At 37.5% G+C, this 17,606-nt stretch overlaps 1 protein-coding gene and 5 long non-coding RNA genes across 10 annotated transcripts; 2 read left to right on the top strand and 4 right to left on the bottom strand.

Moving 5' to 3' along the window:
- Positions 1–1,350: 1,350 nt before the first annotated feature.
- Positions 1,351–6,341, bottom strand: LOC145230153 (uncharacterized). The gene is made up of 3 exons (XR_013860571.1): positions 6,201–6,341; positions 5,934–6,084; positions 1,351–1,380 (listed from the first exon to the last, which is right to left on the bottom strand). It is a non-coding gene; the product is annotated as an uncharacterized LOC145230153 (long non-coding RNA).
- Positions 3,555–4,852, bottom strand: LOC145230151 (uncharacterized). 2 transcript variants are annotated; one of them, XM_080095531.1, is made up of 2 exons: positions 4,217–4,852; positions 3,555–3,623 (listed from the first exon to the last, which is right to left on the bottom strand). In XM_080095531.1, exons 1-2 carry the CDS (start codon positions 4,850–4,852, stop codon positions 3,555–3,557), a joined length of 705 nt encoding a protein of 234 aa, XP_079951657.1. The 2 variants fall into 2 exon arrangements, with proteins under 2 accessions (XP_079951657.1, XP_079951658.1); XM_080095532.1 differs by lacking the exon at positions 3,555–3,623 and having other exon boundaries at positions 4,264–4,338; positions 4,580–4,852.
- A 1,433-nt stretch (positions 6,342–7,774) lies between the features above and the next one.
- Positions 7,775–9,952, top strand: LOC145229114 (uncharacterized). 2 transcript variants are annotated; one of them, XR_013860363.1, is made up of 4 exons: positions 7,775–8,121; positions 8,460–8,582; positions 8,869–9,047; positions 9,438–9,952. It is a non-coding gene; the product is annotated as an uncharacterized LOC145229114 (long non-coding RNA). The 2 variants fall into 2 exon arrangements; XR_013860362.1 differs by lacking the exon at positions 7,775–8,121 and having other exon boundaries at positions 8,132–8,582.
- Positions 9,953–12,617: 2,665 nt separating this feature from the next.
- Positions 12,618–14,936, bottom strand: LOC145229420 (uncharacterized). Its single transcript, XR_013860442.1, has 4 exons — positions 14,411–14,936; positions 13,970–14,099; positions 13,499–13,677; positions 12,618–13,108 (listed from the first exon to the last, which is right to left on the bottom strand). It is a non-coding gene; the product is annotated as an uncharacterized LOC145229420 (long non-coding RNA).
- An 83-nt stretch (positions 14,937–15,019) lies between these two features.
- On the top strand, positions 15,020–17,358 carry LOC145229421 (uncharacterized). The gene is made up of 2 exons (XR_013860443.1): positions 15,020–15,082; positions 15,158–17,358. It is a non-coding gene; the product is annotated as an uncharacterized LOC145229421 (long non-coding RNA).
- Positions 15,369–16,761, bottom strand: LOC145229419 (uncharacterized). Of its 3 annotated transcripts, none has more exons than XR_013860440.1 (2): positions 16,621–16,761; positions 15,369–16,346 (listed from the first exon to the last, which is right to left on the bottom strand). It is a non-coding gene; the product is annotated as an uncharacterized LOC145229419 (long non-coding RNA). The 3 variants fall into 3 exon arrangements; XR_013860439.1 differs by having other exon boundaries at positions 16,625–16,761; XR_013860441.1 differs by lacking the exon at positions 16,621–16,761 and adding an exon at positions 16,418–16,614.
- Positions 17,359–17,606: the final 248 nt, after the last annotated feature.

The following is a 17,606-nucleotide window of genomic DNA, read 5'->3' as shown; positions in this document are numbered from 1 at the left end:
AGTCAAGAAAATTGGTATTCTAGGAAGGCCACTTAGTTGGATTTATTGACTACGGGGCCAGAAATGCAGACACCATAATGGCAATCCATATATGTAGCAAGGTGGTACACATAATGCAAATTGTCCAATTCAGCGAATTCAAAGTCCAAACTTGCTACATAAATAAGGTTAATTGCCATTTTTTATGATATTATTAAGAAAATTCCAAAAACTAAAACATTTTTATCAAACTAAACGTCGCAGCTCAAAAAACTATCGACAAGACGACAAAATATGTGTATGTTCTTACCAATGCACACGAAATGTGTACTTGTTCATTCAAGCGTGCAACGTCTGAAGGAAGGCAAAACCAATATATTTGCGTTCATGGCAATTAAATTAGATTTGTTAAAATAAAAATGTTTAAAAAATACATCAACATATCATAATTACACATTAAAAGTTACATCTTGTTCTATGTAGTAATTCACCCGAGAGATTTTTTAAAAAATTTAGTCGGCAGACGAGTTGCGCATCTAGTGAATTAAGTTATCTATGGTCGTACTCCTGCTTTAAAAGTCAGTCGTAACATTTCTTGCGTCATGGGGGTACATCTGATATCAGAGGCTTGCGCAAAACGCATTTAGCAATGAATTGTCTTCTGCGCTCTGCAGTGATATAGATTATGCCAAATAGGAAACAAAAAGCAGGTAACGGTAACAGAATATTCCAAGAAAGGTCGACATGTGACTTCAAATCCGCTGTACACGTAATCAGTAATTTCTGACAGCCATATGGAAAACTCGCTTCACATTGCTACATCGTTCATCTCACCGAATATTGCTAAACTTGTTAGAGAAAAACAGGGCCAAAGATCAGGTTGAAATGTCGACGTGTAGTAAAAACTTTGTTGACTTTACTATATCTTGGTGTGTTTATTGTTCTTATAATTGTAAAGATCTAAGATTAGAATTTCGATGTGAGGATTTTAATTAGAAATAATAAGACACCCATTTTTAAGATTACAAATTAGCAGTAAACAGTTAAGTGGTCCTCGCAATCATTAGTAAACCGCATGTGGCCCTTTTGCCCAAAAAAGGTTGGACACCCCTGGCCTAGACCCAACCTTTCTACACCGCGGGACCGGTAAAAATGTAAAAACAATCCACGGACCGGGAAATGCAACAGATATTCGTGAGCTTTTTGTTCACCAAAGTTGTCGTTGCGCAACATAATGCAATATTTAGTCTTAGGATATGTATTAAAGACGAAAAAAATAACCAAACGGCAATCAACTCAACTCAAACAACAAAACGCTAATTCATTTACATACAAAATTAATGTTAGTTGGATGTTTGATGTTGTTTCGCTTATGAACCTCATCTCAAAATCTCAAATCATCTAAAAGCGAAGAATAACTTTGTTTTACAAAAAAATGTTGAATGCTAGACACAATTTATGACAAAACAATCATAAACTTCACAAAAGCGTTATTAAAAAATTTTGCGGGTATGAGCTATCCCATTTTTTTGCAGCCAAGCTGAAAATAAGTTTCGCAGGCACCGACAACTTTGCAACAGGCCTACTTTTGTAACGCGCCTTTTTAGTTCGGTATAGACCTGCAGTTAAACAGTTGTTGCAAAGTTTATTTACAGTATAAAATCGGACATATAAAAGTCGACGGGTAAAACACCTCTGCCCGTCATCACCACCAACCACGACTCACACGTGCATTCCCTGCCACGTCGAGTATCGCCACGTACAGAAAGAACACTGGGGGCGCCACAGTGCGTATGTGACGTAATATTTATGTAACACACTCCCCCCTCCACAAAAAATAGAATGTCCACATTCCATAGTACAAACACGTACAGAGGCGAAGTTCGGAAATACAACTACATTAGGCCACTGTTTTACATTTGTAAACACAATCTTATAAAAAGAGATTGAACTTAACACACATGAAATAATAAATTGACATGGAATAAACGATGAATTGACACAGAATAAATAAACAAACAAGAAAAAAAATAATAAACAAACAAAATAATGTGAAAACAATTACAAAAACATATGACGTCGTGAACAAAGAAGAAAGCATTGATGTGGAAAAATTGAAACACCATGTCGTAACACAAAACAGGACAAAGCACAAGAAAACCGTCAAACAAAAACAAGACATAAATTTAATTTATGCAAACAAGACATTAATTTAGTTTGCTTTTGACTACAAACAAGGTGCATTTACTGCTAACAAGGTGCACAACTTTTGACTACAAACAAGGTGCATTTAGTGAAATATTTAAACAACACATACAAGTAAACACATACAATTATTGAATCTCAACGGCGGGGTAAAATGTAGGCCGACGAACATTACGCCGTGGTCTTGTATGCACGCGCTCTGCACACTGTGGCGTTTTTTTACGTGGTGCAAAGTACGCTCCTGGAGGCGGAAAATTATGCACATTCTTGTGTTTTTCGACCATCTGTTCGCCATCGTCCACATCCTCGTGATCGTAACTGTTGTGTCGATTAAAATCGCCCCTACTCGGTTTTAGCCTATTGAAATGCACAACCTGTTCTTTTCCTCGGTGATCTCTTATCGTGTAGTTCACTGGTGAATTGACACCTACAACGGTATAGGGGCCCTTGTACGGCATGTGGAATTTAGTCTTCTCATCTGTTCTGAGGACTTGATCGCGGAGCAGAACCACATCGCCGATACCATAGGTCACATTTTGAGCTCTTTTGTCATACCGTTCTTTCATCTGTCTTCTTCGATGATCGAGTCGCCGCTTCACAACATCGTGGACAAGACGCATTCTCTCCTGGAGATCTTCCGGTCAACAGGTGATGGGGAGAAATGCCAGTTTCTTCATGTCTGCTGGCATTGTAGGTTGCACATATGGACGACAAGGATTCATTCCAAAAAGTGGACGGTACTAACGGGGCTCGGGGTTTTCGTGCTGGAAGCTTTCGAATGTCACACGTTGGACATGATAAACAGTAAGTTTCAACAAACTTGTTCATTCTCGGCCAATAAAATCGAGTTGAAACCCTTCCTAAGGTACGTTGCATTCCCATGTGGCCACCACCATGTTGGTGATCGTGCAGAAGGGACAGTACCTCATTACGCAAACTCACAGGCACCAACAGTTGCGTATATTTGCCGAGCGGCTCCTTTTCACATCATAAGTCTCCTTTGACTGCCAAAGCCACCGAAGTGAAGCATGATCCGTACGCAATAAGAAAGGCTTGTCGAGGTAGCATTGAAACTGCTTTACAGCATACACCACAGCTAGAAGTTCTTTTCTTGTCGTGGAATCGTTTTTCTCGCACTTTGTGAGAGACCTTCCACCAAATGCAACCGGATGCTCGCTTCCGTTTACAATCTCAGATAATCTCTTTAGCTCAGTCGCATTAAGTCCAAGGTTATCCACTTGTAATTCCTGTAACAGCTTTAAGACATCGTTGTCACGGACATTCATCATCTGTTTTTCGGTTTTGGACGAGTCGCACGTGACCACCTTCGACCGAGGTAACCATGCTGGAGGGGCAAACCTCGTATTTGTTCACAACGTCTTGATTGCCTTTGGCGTACACGTCACAGCGAGCAAGCTCCGCTTTCCACTGAACAGAACCTGTAACTTCAACTGGTCTCGGTAATAATGGAAGCGTACCAGCGCCCGCAGTCAGGGTCATGTGTTCGTAATTTACTATACAGCGATGTTCTTGCAAGTAATCCAGACCAAGTATACAGGAGTCCGCCAACTGTGGAGATACCAGCACCCGAAACGCTGCTTCAACCCCCGCTACTTTCACCCGAAGAGTTGTGATCCCATCCAGGTCGATCGGTTTACCATTGGCCCCCACAATTGTGTACATGCTTGGGCCAGGTGACAGAGTGCAACCAGACAAGCGATTAAACAAGGAACGCGAAATTACAGTCACTGCAGCGCCAGTGTCAATTAGGGCATACACTGGGTGTGAATTTAGGCTAATCACAGAATAGCGACGTAGTTCTTGTGATAACGTGTCAATTCGGTACACGTCTCGTGAGAACCTAGGTTGATTAGAAATTGGCTCGTCGACGATCGGTACTCTGTCTCTGGAAATAAGAGGCTTGACCGGTATAGTGTCTTTCTCGGCAATTTGCCCGAATATGACCTGGCTTGCCACATTGAAAGCATACAGGTTTGCTATTTGTACGGTTCTTACTGACAATAGAACCAACCTGTTGCTTGAGGTCTTGAAGCTCAAGGCGCAATTCTCCAATCAGCTTCAGCAACGCAGTTTGGCTTGATGAAGACTGTTCATTGGACACAGCCGCACATACACCTGTATTCTTGGGACCTTCTGGAAAAGAATCAGATTGATCTAAAACAATTTTACAGGCTGCTGAAAAAGATGGTTTCTCTTTACAAAGGTTTTCTTTCATAATTTTGTCAGCTAAAAGACGATTTTTTAAACCTCGGGTTAGTGCCAAGTAACAAAATTCTTCGCTCAAATCGTCATTATCCGGACATGCTGCTTGACCCAGCCTAAAAAGTTCCATAACAAATCTTCTGTCGGATTCATCGAACGTCTGCGTTCTTACCAGCAAGTCTTGCTTCGCCTTGTTTCTGAAAGCAGTGCCGCCGGTCACTTTAGTTGCAAGCGCCTTCAAGTCCGTATAATCAGCACTGTACAGGTCACTGCCGTTGGCTTGCTTCATATCAAAGATTACCTCTTCTGGCAAGCTTGCCAAAAGTGCGTGGCGCTTTGCCGCGTCGTTTGCATCCACGCTTTGGCAGAAACTTTCAAAGCTTGCCAGAAAGTGTAAAAAGTTGCCACCTTTATCAAAACGCGGTGGGGGGTAATAAAAGTTCATCCTGACGGATTAAAATGTCTAAAAAAGGTGTAAAAATTCCTCTCCCTGCAACAACTGATACAGGTCCTGGCGTGCTCGCCAATTTTGTAACGCGCCTTTTTAGTTCGGTATAGACCTGCAGTTAAACAGTTGTTGCAAAGTTTATTTACAGTATAAAATCGGACATATAAAAGTCGACGGGTAAAACACCTCTGCCCGTCATCACCACCAACCACGACTCACACGTGCATTCCCTGCCACGTCGAGTATCGCCACGTACAGAAAGAACACTGGGGGCGCCACAGCGCGTATGTGACGTAATGTTTATGTAACACTTTTCATTCCTAGTTTAAAAAGTAGCTTGGCATAAAGTGAGGTAAGTTGCGGACCTGCAAAATATTTATGTGGACCGGCGGTTGGGAACCACTGGCCTAGACTAAATTTACGATTTCCATATTTTTCGACGCTGGATCTAAAGTCTGGCTATTGGACAATGTCACGGATGAACATCAGCGAGAAGGTAAACGTGTTGTCACTTTATTCGGTGACAACTAACCTGGGGTTCTAGGTGAATTGGGTTATTATGTAGGGTACTTGGCTGAAAAAGCATTAAGAACCTCTACATTGAAGTGTTGTTCTATAGTCTAGTCGACAAGAGGGCCGGATGTAAATATTTGCACCAATCCAAAGGTAACCAGCACCAGCGCAATTCCCTAAATAACTACTAAAGCCTAAAGAAACCATTGGACTTCCAACTATATCTATTACGGAAAGTAGTATCACCAGCAGTAATATCGTCACATGAAACGATTTTTGCGCCGACTGCATCGATTTTTCAATTTAACACTTTTTAAAGCGTTGAGTCTACGTGACAATTATGTGTTTGTTTCACAATGTCTTTCTTGATTACATCATATCAGAAAAAATGAAAGTATTTTTAGAAAATTACGACCAGACAAATATTGTAGCAGGTATCAATAAAAAACGAAAGAGCCGTTGCTGTCACAGGGACGTTTTATGTCTTGTTTTTTTCCCTACAAAGACCATATTTGCTTGCCAGGGTCGGGTGCCAAATATGTGATAAAATAGTCAATGTTTTTACGTTCTGTTGGTAGCCAATAAAAAAGCTTTTGTTGGTTGTTGGTTTCTATTGCATAAAGTGTAATTTTTACGTTTTGCAACATTTGAGGAAAACGCACAAATAGCGAAGATGGGCGGCAGTGGGTCATCAGAAACACCTCCTGCTCCAAGTTCTGAAACATCAACTGAGACTTCAACTAGTGTTCGTGCAAGAACAAGCATTATAGAAACAATTACATCGACACAGCATTACACCACCGTTGCAGAAACTGCTGAAATTATAACTTACAGTGCAAGTGAAGGAACAAAATATTCTTCTCCACACTCAACTGAGATGGTAATTTTCAAAACAACGCAGGAATTTACTTTAGAAATGGACACAACTACAAGCAAAACACGTGAAGATTATTTATTGGTATGTCTACGGTAATACTAAGAACTGTGCAATTGTCATCTTTGAAATCAAAGAAGGAAATCTTACTCAACAAAACATTTTTTTAACGTGACTAATAAAGCTTAATGGTGGTCAACATTTTAATTATTCTCACCACTTTTCACCTTGATATTATTGGAGTTACATTAAACTATTAATGAAACAAGATTTGTGTAAAGTAATAACTAAGTTATGTGAAGTTACATTATTCCCAAAGGTGTTTATTGTATAACTATCGAACAGGTTTTTGGTGTTGGTATCAGCGTGGGAGTCGCACTTGTGTTGCTGATAATTGGACTAGCTTTCGCCATCAAAAGAGTGCGTAAGTTACATATTTCAGCAGCATTAAGAAAAGAAAACGCCAACGACCTTGTAAATACTGTGGGAGCGAACGACATGACATCTGCGCAAACAATTGTGGCAGAATCTGGTTCTTTGAACATGAAACAGGTCTCAAACACAATATGCCATATGGAATCTCTACAAAGAAAAACAGTCGACAATCTAATACATGAATCAACATCGAAAAATATCTAGCAAAAGGGTTTAGATTTTATAATGGTTTATCGTTACCTGAAAAACACTTCCATTTTATTGCATGCTGGATGGGTGTTTTACCTTTATATCTTTTAAAAAGTATTCTAGTTTGTTTAACAACCATTAATATCCGATTTAAAAGCCTACGCTTCACGTAAACACGAAAAAACAGACGACAACACCACTTTTTCCTATCCTTTTCCCTATGTAAACGCTGAAATCTTAGTGGTCGCGTTCAAGCGGAACCGATCTTAATACTTGCAGAAAACATTTTTATTTTTAAAACACAAATGAAGTTTAATAAGTATCAGATTAAAATTCCTAAAAATCTTAATAATTAATTCAAACGTATATAGCCTACACAATTTTAGTTCGATCCGTTGCGTATTGGCAAAGATATCGCCCAATTTATGTCGTCGCTAAATGTGCAGTCTCTGCTTATAGTAGTCTCTGATTAACCTCTCGCGGTAATGATTTTAACGTTAAAGCGGCGCGCATGGATAGTTGTGATTGGACACAAGATCACATGACCTTTTTGACTGCCTTGCTCCTTTATAGATTTTCTATTATTTATCAAGTAACTTAGGCTATGTATAAACCCTCAACCGTAAACACTCATCCTAGCAAACATGCTTAATTTTGCGCCGAGATAACTGGAAGGTTCTAGTTCAGAAAAGCTGACGGTTTGCATCTCTTTTTCGTTATCCGGTTATAATTCATCCTGCATAATAGGCGAAATGTAGTGTTGTGAAAAAACCAAAATTTTTAAGTGTAGGCTACTGATTTATTGCGTTGATAAATCGACTTCAGAAATTTCGATTGCAATTAAAATATATTCTTAGGCACACTGCGGGATGTTTTAATTAACATCTAGAACGATTGATTGTGTTTTGGCTCATTAGCGATAAAATAACAAAAAAGTGGTTTCAATGAGAACTTGGTCGACACTCCATTTTCACCCGATCCGTCTACTTTTAGGCGCTTTAAACTGTCGAATTCTGGATAATCCCGGGCCTTTATGCTGTCGTATTATATTCCATGTTATGGATTCTGCGCTTTAAGCGACATGGTATGCTACTGATATTACGAACAGCTTAGGGGGTTACCTTAGGTGTTGTTTTCGTTGGTTGTGGCTGTTTGTTGACAAATTAAATCAGCTGAACTGAACCTTACAGTGCGACAGGAAGTTGGAAGTCAGAACACTGGCTTCAATTTATGTTTTTTTTTCCTAAAATTGGTGGTAAGTTTAACTTATTTAAGTATTTTGTAAATAATAGAAAACCATTTTAATATAGAAAGACATATCACATATTTGTCTGACCTGAGGACATTAACTGGGTTCACACTTCACACACAGGAAGTAGATTTTGAGTGAAGCAGCATAGTTTTACGAGTTTGTCAGCCTTAAAAGTGACAAGCATCTGTGCCCCTGCAGGGTCCTGGTGTGTATTTGATTTGGACAAAAACATCAAGGTGTTGGAAGTTTAAACTCATATGGGCAACACTTTCATCGATTATAAACAAGGCAGCTACACAGATGGTGTATTTTTGATTAAAGGCAGGTCCTAATTGTTTCAGAAAAAAATGCAACCCGGACAAGTCTGGAAATGTTTGGGCTGGTGGTGAAAATTGGAATGTTAAAACCTGTACACTACAGGACAAGTGACAGAGAGACAGATTTGGTGAACCACAGATGATTGTGTGAGTAAACAGTTGATCTAATAACTTAAGGCAGATTAATATAGCATGACTTTGATATTTGGTATAGAAGTGTTTTACACACCTTAAAAACTATTACCTGAAAGACTGCGGTAGCATGCCTAGTTTTATTGACTGATTTTATTTGGTTGCCTCCAGCACTTGTAATATTAATGACTGGTAAAAACACTAAAATGGGTTCAAAATTGTTTGTGATTTTGAATATATATTGTATGTTTTGTTTAGTTAATAGTGAATTGAAATTTATTATTATATTGTGCAATTGCAGCTAAAGTTATGGGTGAATCCTCAAATGCACCGTACAAACTCATTTTATGGTTTGCCATGAAGGTGTCATTTGACAACAATTGCAGTGTTGAATTTCCTGACTAAAAACAATTTAAAGCATGCTTTTTGTGTTTAAAAGAAGCAAATGACACAAAGGCTATAGACTGAAGAGTATCCCAGGTAGATATATATACAATTAGTACAAAATAGCTTACATTGTTTAACATAAATCAACTGTGTTTGTTCAAATTAATATTGCACTATTGCTACTAAAATAAGCTCTACTTTCACATTTAGATTTACTTAGCAGATATCTCCAATTGTTAACAAAATGTTTGTTAAAAAATGTTGCAGATAGTTTAGTTTGCAGCTCAGCTATTTTTATATTATGACCATTACATAGCAGTACCGTCATATAGTCATTTGATGGTAGCATAAAAAGCCTTTTTAGCAACTAACCATTTAGTTATCAAGTAAAGATTGTAAAAATTGCATTTAATTAACTCCATTGTTTCAAAACTAGATTTTTATGGTGTTTAATTATTTCATTAAATTTGTGTTTTATTACAGGACAGGGCAAGGAGATGTTACCCTTAAAATCTGGAAAAGTTAGATGCAAGGAAAGGATATGTGTACGATTTAAAACTTTAACCTTTACACAGCTATAGATTGCATGCAATCTGCTTTCTGTATTCCACACCCAGCACATTAACCAAGATATGACCAAAGGTTCAACATAATAAGCAAATCTGTCTATTCCAATTGTTGTGTAATATTTAGATTGCTATATATGTCCCAATCTATTTGTTAATTTGAGGTGCTTTTTGTGCTTATTTTAATGCAAATTGTATTGTTTTTTTTTTGTTACACTGCGTTTTTAGTCTACAATTTTTATCCACATTTAATACTGAGTAAAAATCCATGACCACTTCCAAATGTTGAACCAGAATTATTTCACTGGATGTGAGGTGTTTTAATGCATTATTGCTGAGATACATTTGTGGCGCTTTTCATTGCGAGTTCTTTCAAAAGTTACAAAGTAAAGCCTCACGGAATTGGATCAATGACTTGAAGAAAGAATGTACAATCCCTGTTTCATTTCTACAGACTTGTTGAGGAAAGTTTACTCCAGAGAAACAACAGGCGCAATGGGTTACCTTGGTAGAAATAGTAAATTTATAGTCAAGAGATAGGGGGCAATTCAGGGAGCGTAAACTTGCTGGAAAGGAAAGCAAATCAACGTCCTGTTGTTTCAGCTTTTGTTAAAAAACTTAACCACGTCACGCTCCTTGACCCGTTAGTTTGAAACTTTGTGTTGCAAGCAAGCTTTATTGCGTCATTATCTGTTGTTTCACGTCAATTAGAAAACAATGACTATTCTTTAGTGCTAAACGATACAGTGATCTACCTACTTCAGGTTTTTTCGCATACCTTGGAAGTAATTAAGCATACGAAAGTTGTGTGTCTAATACAACTAATTCAACATTAAGTTTCACTTATCCTACAAAAAGCAAAAAATAAAATAACAGTTTATGGTTTGTTTTTGTCTTCGGTAGCTTACGACGATGAACACATGGCTTTGCATAAGGTCGCTAAAAGATTAAACAAACCTTTAGTCTTCACATCTTACTTAACAAATGCCTACATGTTTAAAGAAACATAAAATAGTGTAAAGGCGTCTAAAACTTTTTGTGTGATACTGGCGTTCGTGCTCCAAGTCGTAAAATAAAATAGCCTGCAGAAATTAGCAATATCAGGTCACAAGCAACAATTCAAAAAGCTCGTTTGAAAAACCGTTTTGCCTATGAAAACCGAATGATTTTATCTCAAACCGTTTGTGTTTTATGGCCGGCAATCTTTATCCCTGTGCGACCATTGTCGTCAGTGCGTGGACGGTTATGCCCTTCGAGGAATGATGATGCACGCTTCTTCTTTTCGTTTTGCTTATGGCAACAAGCTGAAACTTTGCAAGCTGTTACAGATTATAATTCCACGTTGGCCTGTGAAAACCGTTTAATTTTATCTCAAACCGTTCGTGCTTTATAGCCGGCAATCTTTATCCCTGTGCGACCATTGTCGTCAGTGCGTGGACGGTCATGCCCTTCGACCAATGATGATGTACGCTTCTTATTTTCGTTTTGCTTATGGCAACAAGCTGAAACTTTGCAAGCTGTTACAGATTATAATTCCAAGTTGTCCTGTGCAAACCGTTTAATTTTATCTCAAACCGTTCGTGTTTTATAGCCGACAGTCTTAATCACTGTGCGACATGATTGTATGGTATGGTGTGGCGGTCAAGCCATTCGACGAATGATGATGTACGCTTCTTATTTTCGTTTCGCTTATGGCAGCAAGCTGAAACTTTGCAAGATGTTACAGATTACAATTCCACGTTGGCCTGTGAAAACCGTTTAATTTTATCTCAAACCGTTCGTGTTTTACAGCCGGCAATCTTTATCCCTGTGCGACCATTGTCGTCAGTGCGTGGACGGTTATGCCCTTCGACGAATGATGATGTACGCTTCTTATTTTCGTTTTGCTTCTGGCAACAAGCTGAAACTCGGCCAGCTGTTATAGTTTACAATTCCAAGTTGTCCTGTGCAAACCGTTTAATTTTATCTCAAGAAGCCTACATCATCATTCGTCGAAGGGCATGACCGCCCACGCACTGACGACAATGGTCGCACAGGGATAAAGATTGCCGGCTATAAAACACGAACGGTTTGAGATAAAATTAAACGGTTTTCACAGGCCAACGTGGAATTATAATCTGTAATAGCTTGCAAAGTTTCAGCTTGTTGCCATAAGCAAAACGAAAATAAGAAGCGTACATCATCATTGGTCGAAGGGCATGACCCCCCACGCACTGACGACAATAGTCGCACAGGGATAAAGATTGCCGGCTATAAAACACGAACGGTTTGAGATAAAATTAAACGGTTTTCACAGGCCAACGTGGAATTGTAATCTGCAACAGCTTGCAAAGTTTCAGCTTGTTGCCATAAGCAAAACGAAAATAAGAAGCGTACATCATCATTCGTCGAAGGGCATAACCGTCCGCGCACTGACGACAATGGTCGCACAGGGATAAAGATTGCCGGCCATAAAACACAAACGGCTTGAGATAAAATCATTCGGTTTTCATAGGCAAAACGATTTTTCAAACAAGCTTTTGAATTGTTGCTTGTGCATTTGTTAAGTAAGATGTGAAGACTAAAGGTTTGTTTAATCTTTTAGCGACCTTATGCACAGTCATGTGATACCCAAGAAACTACTTCATCGTCGTAAGCTACCGAAGACAAAAACAAACCATAAACTGTTTTTTTTTTGCTTTTTATAGGATAAGTAAGACTTAATGTTGAATTAGTTGTATTAGACACACAACTTTCGTATGCTCAATTACTTTCAAGGTATGCGAAAAAACCTGAAGTAGGTAAATCACTGTATCGTTTAGCACTAAAGAATAGTCATTGTTTTCTAATTGACGTGAAACAACAGATAATGACGCAATAAAGCTTGCTTGCAACACAAAGTTTCAAACTAATGGGTCAAGGAGCGTGACGTGGTTAAGTTTTTTAACAAAAGCTGAAACAACAGGACGTTGATTTGCTTTCCTTTCCAGCAAGTTTACGCTCCCTGAATTGCCCCCTATTTTTTGACTATAAATTTACTATTTCTACCAAGGTAACCCATTGCGCCTGTTGTTTCTCTGGAGTAAACTTTCCTCAACAAGTCTGTAGAAATGAAACACGGATTGTACATTCTTTATTCAAGCCATTGATCCAATTCCGTGCGGCTTAACTTCGTAACTTTTGAAAGAACTCGCAATGAAAAGCTCCACAAATGTATCTCAGCAATAATGCAGTAAAACACCTCACATCCAGTGAAATAATTCTGGTTCAACATTTGGAAGTGGTCATGGATTTTTACTCAGTATTAAATGTGGATAAAAATTGTAGACTAAAAACGCAGTGTAACAAAAAAAACAATACAATTTGCATTAAAATAAGCACAAAAAGCACCACAAATTAACATATTTTACAACAATTGGAATCTAGACAGATTTGCTTATTATGTTGAACCTTTGGTCATATCTTGGTTCATGTGCTGGATGTGGAATACAGAAAGCAGATTGCATGCAATCTATAGCTGTGTAAAGGTTAAAGTTTCAAATAGTACACATATCCTTTCCTTGCATCTAACTTTTCCAGATTTTAAGGGTAACATCTCCTTGCCCTGTCCTGTAATAAAACACAAATTTAATGAAATAATTAAACACCATAAAAATCTAGTTTTGAAACTTTGGAGTTAATTAAATGCAATTTTTACAATCTTTACTTGATAACCAAATGGTTAGTTGCTAAAAAGGCTTTTTATGCTACCATCAAATGACTATATGACAGTACTGCTATGTAATGGTCGTAATATAAAAATAGCTGAGCTGCAAACTAAACTATCTGCAACATTTTTTAACAAACATTTTGTTAACAATTGGAGATATCTGCTAAGTAAATCTAACTGTGAAAGTAGAGCTTATTTTAGTAGCAATGGTGCAATATTAATTTGAACAAACACAGTTGATTTATGTTAAACAATGTAAGCTATTTTGTACTAATTGTATATATATCTACCTGGTCTACTCTTCAGTCCATAGCCTTTGTGTAATTTGCTTCTTTTAAACACAAAAAGCATGCTTTAAATTGTTTTTAGTCAGGAAATTCAACACTGCAATTGTTGTCAAATGACACCTTCATGGCAAACCATAAAATGAGTTTGTACGGTGCATTTGAGGATTCACCCATAGCTTTAGCTGCAATTGCACAATATAATAATAAATTTCAATTCACTATTAACTAAAAAAAAACATACAGTATATGTTCAAAATCACAAACAATTTTGAACCCATTTTAGTGTTTTTACCAGTCATTAATATTACAAGTGCTGGAGGCAACCAAATAATATCAGTCAATAAAACTAGGTATGCTACCTCAGTATTTCAGGTAATTGTTTTTAAGGTGTGTAAAACACTTCTATACCAAGTATCAAAGTCAAGAATGCTATAGTAATCTGCCTTAAGTTCTTTAGATCAATTGTTTACTCACACAATCATCTGTGGTTCACCAAATCTGACTCTCTGTCATTTGTCCTGTACTTGTAGTGTATTGGTTTCAACATTCCAATTTTCACCACCAGCCCAAACATTTCCAGATTTGTCCGGGTTGCATTTTTTTTCTGAAACAATTAGGACACCATCTGTGTAGCTGCCTTGTTTATAATCGATGGAAGTGTTGCCCATATGAGTTTAAACTTCCAACACCTTGATGTTTTTGTCCAAATCAAATACACTCCAAGACCCTGCATGGGCACAGATGCTTGTCACTTTTAAGGCTGACAAACTCGTAAAACTATGCTGCTTCACTCAAAATCTACTTCCTGTGTGTGAACCCAGTTAATGTCCTCAGGTCAGACAAATATGTGATATGTCTTTCTATATTAAAATGGTTTTCTATTATTTACAAAATACTTAAATAAGTTAAACTTACCACCAATTTTAGGAAAAAACTCCATAAATTGAAGCCAGTGTTCTAACTTCCAACTTCCTACCGCACTGTAAGGTTCAGTTCAGCTGATTCAATTTGTCAACAAACAACCACTGATCTAGAAAAAAGCCTGGATAGCGCAACCAGGCGTTACGATAAGGGGATTTTTGAAGCCTGTGTGGAGGTTTTGCCGCCATATTGGAAGGATCACCTGGTACACTGGGCAAAGCAGAAACACAGTGTTATGCATTCCGCTGCAACAAAAAACGCTAATAATGTAGAAGTATAAGTGACGGCAAAGGCAGTGATGATGGAGAGAGAGCGATACAAAGCTCAGATATTCCCGTACATTTAACAGGTAGGATATATTTTTGACATTTTGTTTGAGTTATAGTGATGGCAAGTTGGCAACTGAGGCTGATTTTAGTTGTATTGACTTGGAATATTGGTGTTTGTTATATAACTACAGATCTTTAACCATTATAATTGTACAAGACAAGCAAACCTTCTTCACGATGTAGTAGTACCGATTTATCCAAGTGATGTATACATTTTGTCAAATCCTGTGGTGTAGTGGTTTATCACATTTGCTTTATGGCAAAGGACCCTGGTTCGATTCCAGGCGGGATTAATAAGTATACAATCACTTGGTTATGTGGTTTGTTGATCTAAGTGGTAAGTTAATCTCAATATTAAACTCACATGAACTTCAGTTTTTTCATTACTATTTTACACACATTTTTATTACAGGTTTAATACTTTTGCTCCTAGCATTGCATCTTAGTCGGACCGTCGAAAGGCCGGATAAATAACATTGGCAGGCAAACCTGAAATCACAGCAAACACTCTCTGGTTTGCTCGGACCATTTTTAAGAAAAATATATGAACCATACCAGCCAAATTATCACTCTAAGAAAAGATACTGTTTCCCCATGAATCAAGACTGAACCAATACAGCAGGTGATAATTAAATTGTGTTAATTGAAATAATGAATTAGAACATTAAAAGTAATACATGAAAGAATGAGAATATATTTAAGCAACAACTGAAATTGAAACAGCATAATAAATGGCACCAACACAAAATGAAGATTAATACTGCTGCACAGTCTTAGTTTCCAATGTTGTTGATTAGAATAAATATTAGGCTACACAGCTCAGGTTAAAAGAATTTACTGGTAGATAAGCTACCATACAGTTTATTAGATTGTTCAATCATTTGTTTGATGTATTGACTTTCCAGAATCTATTTGCCCATGGCTTTTGATCACCCCTACATATTTCTAATAAGGCATCATGGGAATCATTCCTTAAAGAGTGCTTATATATTGTTGGTCTAAAATTGCCCAACCTGGCTTCGTTGACTTGTATTAAAGGTATTTTATTCTGTTGGGGGCTTCAACAACAATTCAGCTACTTAAAGCGACATGCAAGCGCCTTCTATGGAGAAGCAGTATCACAAAAAATAGCAATTGCCAAAACCAAGATTCTACCAATATTTTAAAAGTGATGAATAATATACGCAGGTCCAAAAATAAGAGAATTTCATATTTTGCAGTAATTAGAAAGTATAATTAAGAAAATCGGAATCCAAAATGATCATGATTATGCAGATGTTCCAGCAACACAAACTTTATCTGTCTATAAAACAGGAAAGATGGTCAAAAAACAAACACGTTTCATTTGCACAGCACTCAGTTCACCTACTTCACCAGCACACCATAGTTTTCTGTTTTTTTAAGAAAAAAGGGGGGTCTCTTAAGAAATCATCTAGCGTAACTACACTTTGCCACGAAACAGAAAAAAGATTTAAATGCATGTCACAACAGATAACAAATTACCAAATAGCAAAGGAATATTAGAAGCAATAGCATTGTCAGTGTTGATGGATGTTCCTCATTCTAAAGTGTTCCAGGGACTGACCATTCATTTGATTGTCCTGTTATGGACAATTATAAATTTGAGCTAATCAAAATGACATCCAAATGCTACACAAAAGTTAGACTTAACTGCAAATGTCAGAAAAATCACTGGAGACCATATCAGAAAAAGTAGAGCAAAGTAGTTTTTTTATTCCTCAGTTCTGATTTGAAACATGCAATAAAAGTTATTTTTGGGGTTTAATGCATGTTGCATTATTGTCAAATTGTCTCTTTTTAGATGAAATTAGCATCAACAATTGCATAAATATATATATCTTCGCTGCTGAATACCTACGTAGGTGAAATGGCAAAAATGTAAATCCGACGACATCACCAATTTCTCTCCACAGAACCGCGTAATATGCGTATATGAAGAGCAATATATTTAATACAACCTGAAATCAACATAAAAATATGAAACACAATATAATAACTTCGACCTAACACTGAATTTAGTCCAAATAACGTTCTGATGGCTGCCACCGCCTAACGCAGGTGATCCTTCCAATATGGCCGCCGTACCCTCCATGTAGCAACAGGGGTTGTAACCAAAAATTGCCACTTGCCACTTGCCACCGGTTCAGTGGCAATTGCCACCGGTTCAGTGGCAATTGCCACCGATTCAGTGGCAAGTGTTTCGGTTGTCACCGGTTTCGGTGGCAAGTCGGTTTGGTTTTGGTGACAAGTGCAAAGTAAATCAATTGATACAAATTGTTCCCGATCGTTGACAAGCTATTAAGGCGCAAGTTGCTGTGGAGTGTGGTGTCTTTACCAGGAGCACATGAGATATGGCTTGAAGGAGATATTCTAAGAAGTGGTGTACACAAATGGCATTATTTTATTGGGTATAACGCTAAATTTTTTGGATATAGTTATCATAATTTGTGTGTACTGTGATATGTAAACTTTAAGATCAAACTTATTTTTTATGTTTTTTTGCAATTTTGCTCCTTGTAAACATTATTACTTTTCTTTGTCAATGTGGCTTTTGCAGTATGGATTATAATAAATAAATACAAAATACTTGAATACATTTCGTGAACATTTAGGCAAATTCCTAGGTCAGTGGTTCTTAACCTTTCATGCACTGTACCCCCACCCCCACTTTTGGGCCTCATGGGACCCATAAGTGGTAACCCAGTAAGACTCGTGCCCCCCTAGCAAAAATGTATTTGACAAACTTAACTAAATTAAAAAGACCATAAACCACAAAATAGTCGATTAAATTAGGTTATTTAATCATTTGCAACATATAATTAATTATAAGCTTTAAAATA

This window comes from Phallusia mammillata, chromosome 5 (assembly GCF_965637545.1).
Source record: "Phallusia mammillata chromosome 5, kaPhaMamm4.hap1.1, whole genome shotgun sequence".
NCBI classification, from domain to species: Eukaryota; Metazoa; Chordata; class Ascidiacea; order Phlebobranchia; family Ascidiidae; genus Phallusia; species Phallusia mammillata.
The sequence above is the reverse complement of the archived record's forward strand: the minus strand, read 5'-3'. Positions and strand labels throughout refer to the sequence as shown.

Excerpts from the sequence above, each read along its gene's own strand:
- LOC145230151 (XM_080095531.1), bottom strand. The coding sequence starts at position 4,852 with ATGAACTTTTATTACCCCCCACCGCGTTTTGATAAAGGTGGCAACTTT. Across the intron at positions 3,624-4,216 it reads TTCAAGACCTCAAGCAACAG|GTTCTGTTCAGTGGAAAGCG; the intron begins GTTGGTTCTATT and ends TTGAAGTTACAG.